Below are 8340 nucleotides of genomic sequence, written 5' to 3' on the forward strand. Positions count from 1 at the left end.
TGAGAATCCAGTGCTTTATGTCCTGTCGTTAGAATTGTTTATAAGTAGTTTTCTGGTGATGTTGCGTGGAATGAACAGGTGATGAAATTCAAGGTTCAGACAGTGGAATCTCGCTGCATTCGCGAGACGGTGCCAAATCGAGAATAAGCGCCTTCCAGCCACTCACCGTGAACAAGTTCAACCCCACAATTGAGAAAGTGGACAATAATGTTGCTCCAGCGGACTTGCCACAGGACTTCAGCGATCTTCCATTCGATATGCCAAAGCTTCGACGCCGCAGAATCATCACTCAGCCGGTAAGTGATGCTCTCTAGTGAATGAGAAGTGAATGGCTTTTCAACTGGTCTTTTCCACGAAGGATGCGTGCACATCTGGCAGCGCAACGTCGGTGGATTTGGGTGATCTTCCATTTGATATGCCAAAGCTTCGACGGCGCGTGAGATTGACGCCTCAGCCGGCGTGCGGAGTGAGCGGCGTGATCCAGACCAGCACAGAATCCAGCGGAGTCTCTCAAGCATCGTCCAGTCACTCTGTGCGAGAGGACAAGCCGATTCTCGGTGAGTTGTTTCGCCCTGAAATTGATTTAAGTGATTTACAGGCAAGAAGAAGCCATAGAATCCAATGAAAACTCGTGAATATTCGCAAAAAGACTAAATATTATATACATTTTGCATATGTATAATGGATAATGGTGTTATGTTCGAGTCACTCTCCCGACCAATTGCAGAAGACAAGCGCCACTGTGGATTCTGTTTGCTGCTGAATCCTTCGTGTGTGTCGCTTGTCCTCCTGAATGTATAGATGAGGATGCGCTGGCGTTTTTTTGTGGCAATTCCTCCGCAACGAACCCTCTTGAGCCGCCCTGCATGTTGCGGACAACTCGAAGGATGGTCGTATGAATTTTGCAAATCGTCGTGTACATATTTGTCCAAGAGAACATGCTGTGCGGTTGGTCGTGAGTGTCCTGATGCATGGGAGTGGACACCATGTGCACGAAATTGGGGGACCTCGCAATGTCTGGCACTTATTGGGAATATTAATGAGATGTAATTGATTTTTCCGCACGAGGAGCATCGCATGTAATTCTGCCCCTCGTCTAGGCATCTCCCATCTGTGACCAGTGCTGTAAATCGTGCACTTACCACTCTCTCTCTCTCTCTCCCTTCCTCTCCCTTCAGGCACGGGAATGTTCCGCCAGAATCTCACACTCAATCTGATGGAGACGAAAGCGGCGTCGGGCAAAAAGTGCTTGGGCGGAAGTCTGGAGCTGAAGTCGAGCGGAAAGGGGCTGCTGAACCTCAATCTGGGCGCCTACTCTGCCGGGCTGGATCTCATCGATGCCACGGTGCCGCTGGAGAGGCAGGGATGGTATCACGGCGCCATCAGTCGCGTGGAGGCGGAGTGTACGCTGCGGCCCTTGAACGAGGGCAGCTTTCTGGTGAGGAACAGCGAGTCCACGAGGCAGGACTACTCCCTGTCGCTCAAGTGAGTATTCATCACCGTCTTTTCAATTCACATAACTCACGGTTTTGCTGACTTTGCAGGAGCGCCAAGGGATTCATGCACATGCGGATACAGAAGAATGACGCAGGACAATACATTCTGGGCCAGTTCAGTCGCCCCTTCGACTCCATTCCCGAGATGATCAGGCACTTCTGCCTCAATCGGCTGCCCATCCGCGGCGCCGAGCACATGGTGTTGCTGGAGCCGGTGATCGCGCAGCTGCTGTAGAGTGCCTGACTGCGCCTCGTTTGGGAGAAACAGGAACATATCACAGACTTAGTTTATCATTTTGCACGTTGTTTGAATCACCACGAGAGCACGGGAATGGGGAGAAAATTGTGATAAAAGTGATAAAAAGTAATTCGGAATGTTGGACTTTGCGGAGGGAGCGAGAGGGATTTCGGCGTCAATTTCTGTGTGCAATAATTCAATTATATCTCCTCGGGCGATTCATCCAGTCTGCGCTCCCTCCAGCTCCGAAACTGTGGGGAAAAGCAATTGCCAAAGAGATGAAAAGTGAAGAGAAATTGTCATCAATTGTCTGTCGTGGCGGACAAAATAAAGCGGTGGAAGAGGAATTTTGGCTTCCAGATGAATTTGAGATGATTTTCCACATTAAAATAGTATGCAAGAGACATGTACTTAATACTCTTTTCATATAATCCTAGTGACAGAGCGAAGGGGGCTTCGCTGAGGGCATAGAGCACGTGGTTTTGCTGATATGTCGGCCTAGTTACTCTGCAGAATGTATGAAAAAACAGCCCTTCTGCGCATAGTCGAGGGGCGCTTCGAATCCCAAAGTATATAGAGAAGGAAGAAGCAAAAAAATGTAGCCCTCACACTTAATCTTACATGATATTTAAAGGATAAAAAAAACATGTGAAGTTGCATAGATAATAGTGATTATATACAGCAAAACATTATTACTAAAATCCATCACCTTTACTCACTGCGAGTGAGTTTTTACCAGTAAAGTGAGAAAAAAAGTGGAAACATCACTATAGATATTTAGTGTAAACATCGAAGGATGAGTAAAGAGTCTTTATCATTTAACTCTCTTATTATCAGTAGGTTTCATTGTATATAGTCGAGAAAATTGTACTACTTGTAAGTTCTAAGAGAAAACACCCTTTTTGTCCCAAAGAGCAAATTGTAACTCTGTAGGTGAATATTTATGAGTTTAAAATGTAGACCATTTGATTCCACTTAATATATTCCACTCTCTATCTAACCCAAGTTTAATTCATGAGGTTTAAGGTAAAGCCGATTAATAAATTGACCTTTTAATCACAAATGTCGTATTGCCACCAACATCCTGCACACATGCGATGATTGTATTAATTGGCAAATTTCTGAGAATTCAATGAGGAGAAAAACAAACAGTTCTGTAGTGATAAAATGTATACAATAAACATACAGATGAAAAGTTGACCAAATGGACTTTTTTCTTGAATATGATTTCTTCAAAAGTTCATATTTCCCGCCTTCGTCACCCATCAGCGCCTTACGTTTCGAAGAGGGAAAGATCCGCGGAAATCTGTGATGAGTTGTCGGACAGTTCGGAGCATCTTGATCGTGTCACGTTGTTTATCCACTTGAAAATCTTTAGAAGAGCCGAAAAATTGAGAATGGGAAGAGTTCTTCTGGAAGTTTGCGTGGACAGCGTCGAGTCGGTTCGAGAGGCGGCCAAAGGAGGCGCCGGCAGAATTGAATTGTGTTCAGCTCTGAGCGAAGGCGGTTTGACGCCCACAGTTGGACTCTTGCGGACTGTGAAGCAGATTGTGAGCAGAGCAATTTCCTCTTCCAGGCTTAAATGATCAAAGAACCTCTTCCAGATTGAGCCGAAGATTCCCGTCTTCGCGATGCTGCGTCCGCGGAGGGGTAACGACTTCTGCTTCAGCGACGATGAGATGGCAGTGATGCTGCTGGACTTGGAAGTCCTGAAAGAGGCTGGCGCTGATGGATTTGTCTTCGGCGCTCTCACTGAGCGTGGAGAGATTGACATTCCCAACTGCCGGAGGATCATTCAGGCCGCCGGGAGTCTTCCAGTCACATTCCACCGGGCATTTGATGTCACAGAAGAGGCGAAGAGTGCGGAAACTTGCGCGCAAATTGCCGATCTTGGCTTTTGTAGGCTTTTGACCAGTGGCTTCCGGACATCTGCTGAAGAGGGAATGCAGAGGATCAAGTTGCTCAATGAGAAATTCCGGCAAAGACTGGTGATCATGCCGGGAGCTGGAGTGACTGATAAGAATGCAAAGAAGATAATCGACGAGACTGATTGTCAGGAAATTCACGCTTCTGCGCGACTTCCCAAGAGCCAAGAAACATCTGAAATCCCCATGGGAAGCGCCTCCAGTCTGGAGCCTCTCTTGGTCACGAGCAGCAGCGTCGTGGAGCGAATAGTGAAAAACTTACAAATGTGATTCGTAGATATATTTTTTTCATTTCTCTTGGATAAAATTGTTAAATGTGTCATTACAAAATTTGTTAAATTACTTCCACAAAAATTGATAAATTACTTGCATATTTTAACTTCTCCACTTTTATGTAGGTATTTTTTACAATTCTCAATTTTTTCTTCGTTTTACTCTCCGCATAACAGATTAATATTTTGTATCTTTTTCCTTTCTTTCTCATTCAAACTCAGGGGCTCAAAATAGGGTACAAAAAATTAAGTTCCATTCCTTGAAGCATTCTCAATCTCTGAACTTTTCTATATCTTGATTTCATTACATTTATATATTCTGTATAAATAAACTTTCTAGAGACTATTCATCGTGTGTAAATTGTATAGGAATTCCCCCTTTTATAGTCATTCTCCATTAATTAAAATCCTTTTTCACTTTTTTTTGTAAAACAAGAAAGAAAACGCTTTTAAGAGTATATTTTATATGAATTCCGTTACTTAAGATTTCTTACTATTTTATGTATATCATTTTAAAAATTTTCTCCTCTTGATTCTCTCTCTCTTACTATCATCATTATTATGTGTAATTTTCTCTTTTCCTCTTTTTAATTAGTAAACCTCGCCACCATGGAAATTGGATATATAATTCTTCACATCTACAATTCTCTTCAGCATCTTTTTTTCATATCAAAAGTCACCACGTCAAAGTAGCTTTTACTCTCCGACTTTACCGTCCTGATCCTCGGATTCTGACTCTGAAAAGCAAACAAGATTCGCGTCAGCAACAAGCAGAGAGCACAGAAAAGGATGTAAAAACTCACCCTCTTCGGCGTTCTGGAGCCACTCGATGAACTTCTTCATCTGCTCGAGGAAGTGCATCTTGCCCTTGGGCGAGTGCGCCTCCTTGTACCACTTGAAGATGGAGTGCTCGGACACGACTTCGGCCTTGTAGAAGAGCAGGATGATCTTCGAGAAGACCTTCATGAAGTTCATGTTGTCATAGCAGAACTCCTGCACCTTCAGGATGAGCGCCAACTCCGCACGGTCTGTGGTGGTGAAGGCCTGCAGCAGCTGCGTGTGGTGCTTGAGATGCTTCAGCGCCTGATCGGCCACCAGCTCCTCCTTCTTGTTCCACTCCGCCAGCGACATCACCGTCGTCCAGATCAGCCCGATCACCTCGTGCTCCGAGATGTTCGACTTCAGCGCCGCCTCCTTCACATCCTCAATGATCTCCGCCGGCGACTTGTTGTCATTGATGGCATCGTTCAGCAGCTGCTGCAGCTCGCGCTTCGCCTCCTGGCTGGCGCGCTGCTCGTGCAACTTCACAATGTCCGTGAGATCCTTGCCGATGAACACCGACTTGAAGTAGTCCTCGGAGCGCTTGTTCAGCGGGAAGAACTCCATCAGGCGCTTCTCAATGTTGCCCTTCTTTAGTGCCTGCGTCAGTGACGACATCCCCTTCTCCTGCTTGAACGTCACAAACACCTCAATCAGGAAGTCCAGGGCGATGCCATCCTTCACCAAGTGCTCGTTGATGAGAACCAAGAGAACAGCTGGTGGAACAGATCCATTTCCTGCGCAAGCCAAAGAGAAACAATCAACATTGGCCGTCGAAACATTTCTCAAATCCCAAATCCGATCGATAAAAGTGGCAAAATTGACGGATTCTCATCTATTCAGAGTCTCAATTCAAGTGCAAATGGAGAAAAACAGAAATATTTATCACTTTTACTGACGGAAATTGAGCAATTTTGAATCAAACAAATGCACTGCGTGATAAGAAATCGTGAGAGGAAAATAATTTTCTTTGTGTCTGATAATGATGACTTTGAAAATGTTCTTGGGACACGTTTATCAAATCTGTGTAAAATCATTTAGAGAAATTCTATACAAAGAATTGAATTGATGGAATGAATCTGTCGTCAATTTAATCACTTTTAAGGCAAGAATCGATCGCATTTTTCTGGAAATCATCTGTCTCACATGTGATGACTTTCAAACCAAACGAGCGCGATGCTCTCGACATTTAAAAGCCAGTAAATCTTGATTTTTTATATCCCCAAAATGCGCGTGAAAGCCAGAGAAATTATCATTCTTTGCTCACACTCGACGGTAAACATTCTGGAGGGTAATTTCTTCTGAATTACAACAAGCAATAAAACACACAACTTACCAATCCATAATGCGGTCATACGAGCCAATTTAACTCGTTCGCTTGGTGTGAAACCTTTTATGAAGACGAGAACTTTCCTCATTTCTTCTTCAAACATTTTTTCCAAGTACTTATGTCGACGCATGAGATTGATGAAGACCTGCAGAGAGACGAGAATGCATCAGAGTTAAGCGGGAGAGCATTGAGAGACGATCATTGTGTGATCTGTCGAAGAACTTGGACCTCTAATCTTTGGCAAATAGCAGATTAGTGATAACGGGCTCTTTCGTAATGCTTAATTTAGCACACAACCGACACCAATTTGTCCAGCAAATTCCAGGCAAATTGGCTCTAATGAGGTGCAAAGGGCTGCCGGAGACTGCCTTACCTGCTCCTGATTGCGGAGGGCCTCCATATCTTCAGGAGAGTTGAAGATACAGCACTGCGTGCACGGGTTCTCGCCATCTTGAGAAATTGATCCTCCGGGAACTGCAAGGGGGCAAAAGAGGGATTAGCGGTGCATTTGCGAACGCCATGGAGGCTGAGAACTCACCAAGAAGACCACCAGCAATGAGGATGTCAAAGAGCACTTCTCCGTAGCGACGATAATCCAATTTATTACCAGCGTTGTGGAGATACTTGGAGATTTGCTCTAAATCCCCACCAGTTTTTTCAAGTCCAGCAATGACCGCGTCACGGAAGCCCGTGGGGTCATACTTCTCTCTTTCATCTGCAAACGAAAAAAGCGCCCAATTATCCTCCGCACAGCCCCAAAAATGCCGCACATTCTCACCTCTCTTTCTGGTCTTAATTCGTTGACCTGATAGAACTGGTCTCTCTGTTTTCTGACTCATACAATAATTTGCTGCAACGAGAGAAGAAAAGCATGGTTGAGGTGCATTTTGGGTCTCGCTCTGGGCTGGGAGAAAAGCCGCCGTCGCCGCCACGAGTGAGTTATGCCTTCTCCGTGTCGTCGCATCGCAAAGTAGAACCGGAAATGCCACAATTTCAGGCAACATAACCTCATTAATGTGTCTCCCTCTCGCTCGCACACATGCAAATTCCCCTCCGCGTGACTCAGAGCCATGGGACTTTCTTCTGCATTAAGTGGGCTTTTCCCGTTGGCGCCCCGACTGATGAATTGCGATCTCGAGAGAGATTTGGCACGCATAATTGCTGTGAAAGTCGGGTGACTTTCAGCCCGAAAAGTGCCCAACAATGGCGATTGCCCGCGACTCAGCACCGTCTCGCTCATTATCGCCCCGAAAACCACCCCCCGAATCGCCCCCGCGCGAGCGGCCCCAGCAGAGGGAGAAGGCATACTGTTCCCACCGCGGCGTCAGCTGCATTTGCGTACGAAATTTGAGGTCAATGGCCAAAAAAGTTGATGAGAAATGTATGGGAGAAAATGTGGACGTCACATTGTTACGAAAAGGAGGCAAAAAAAAAGTCAAAGTAAAATTCTTACTCAGGTTCAGTTGTCTCAAACAAAAATCCAAATGTGTGTGATCCTAGGATTGATGAGAAACTCAATTAATCAACCAAAAAAAGATCTGTACACGCAGGAAAAGAGGCTGAAAAGGGGATAAATAAAAGAGAAAAACGTGCTGTTAGAGGAGGAAAAAAAGTGATGGCGCGTCTCTTCACTTGTTCAATCGCTCCGCTCGCAATGAGAAAAGCGCCAAAATCACACGGAAAATCAACCTTCTTGCCACCTTTTTCACCCCAATCGCAGCCGCCCTCGCAAGCACTGTCAATTTTCCGTGCGATTGTGGTGGAAAAACTGATTTTTCACGTGAAAATCTACTTACAAAATTAATAAATTGTAGATCACTTTTTCACAAAAATCTGTCACTTTTCGCAAATCCAGAATTCAATGTCGAAAAATGGCGGACTTTGCGTCTCTTTCGCTCCATTAGCGCAAGAGCGAGACAACAATCCAGCGGTCGATTAGACGAGTTCATCGATTTTCGATGTGGCGGTTACAAAACTCATGTCTTACTTGTATTGCATTTTAATACATTCCATTGGAATAGATCATTTTTGCTACCACAAATTTGCCTTGATTTCTTTTATATTGTATATTTTCTTAGAGTACACTAAGGCTTTGTATTGTAAAAATTTCCTCCTCCCCTTAAATGCCTGGAGTTTTTTTTTCAGGAAAATGCCTTGGAAAATCTTCTGAACTGTGAGATTTGGGATCTTGCTAAGTTGTAGTGTGTCTTTTAAGAGATGTATTCGATGATTTAAGAAAGCGTTAAGAGATTCTGAGGCA

The 8340-nt window shown here is 44.6% G+C and overlaps 3 protein-coding genes across 6 annotated transcripts in view; 2 read left to right on the plus strand and 1 right to left on the minus strand.

Annotated features, from left to right (window-relative positions):
* Positions 1 to 2933, plus strand: part of LOC132257409 (uncharacterized) — a 45510-nt gene extending 42577 nt beyond the window's left edge. The window contains exons 6-9 of one of the 2 annotated variants that reach the window (XM_059754294.1): positions 94 to 296; positions 359 to 557; positions 1179 to 1485; positions 1545 to 2933. In XM_059754294.1, the coding sequence (XP_059610277.1) occupies positions 94 to 296; positions 359 to 557; positions 1179 to 1485; positions 1545 to 1731 (896 nt within the window). In that variant the 3' untranslated portion in view covers positions 1732 to 2933. The remainder of the gene's footprint in view (positions 1 to 93; positions 297 to 358; positions 558 to 1178; positions 1486 to 1544) is intronic. The other variant, XM_059754295.1, reaches the window with a different exon arrangement.
* Positions 2934 to 3079: 146 nt separating this feature from the next.
* LOC132257729 (copper homeostasis protein cutC homolog) lies at positions 3080 to 4255 on the plus strand. Its single transcript, XM_059754753.1, has 2 exons — positions 3080 to 3284; positions 3339 to 4255. The coding sequence occupies exons 1-2, from the start codon at positions 3132 to 3134 to the stop codon at positions 3927 to 3929; spliced, it is 744 nt and encodes a 247-aa protein (XP_059610736.1). The 5' UTR covers positions 3080 to 3131; the 3' UTR covers positions 3930 to 4255.
* LOC132257728 (protein krasavietz) lies at positions 3925 to 7981 on the minus strand. Of its 3 annotated transcripts, none has more exons than XM_059754749.1 (8): positions 7877 to 7981; positions 7534 to 7639; positions 6859 to 6930; positions 6619 to 6795; positions 6454 to 6554; positions 6087 to 6225; positions 4735 to 5487; positions 3925 to 4668 (listed from the first exon to the last, which is right to left on the minus strand). In XM_059754749.1, exons 3-8 carry the CDS (start codon positions 6917 to 6919, stop codon positions 4628 to 4630), a joined length of 1272 nt encoding a protein of 423 aa, XP_059610732.1. In that variant the 5' UTR covers positions 6920 to 6930; positions 7534 to 7639; positions 7877 to 7981; the 3' UTR covers positions 3925 to 4627. The 3 variants fall into 3 exon arrangements, with proteins under 3 accessions (XP_059610732.1, XP_059610733.1, XP_059610735.1); XM_059754750.1 differs by having other exon boundaries at positions 7534 to 7576; positions 7877 to 7957; XM_059754752.1 differs by lacking the exon at positions 7534 to 7639 and having other exon boundaries at positions 7877 to 7946.
* Between the last annotated feature and the right edge of the window lie 359 nt (positions 7982 to 8340).

This window comes from Phlebotomus argentipes, unplaced genomic scaffold (genome assembly GCF_947086385.1).
Source record: "Phlebotomus argentipes unplaced genomic scaffold, Phlebotomus argentipes genome assembly scaffold_4, whole genome shotgun sequence".
Classification (NCBI taxonomy): domain Eukaryota; kingdom Metazoa; phylum Arthropoda; class Insecta; order Diptera; family Psychodidae; genus Phlebotomus; species Phlebotomus argentipes.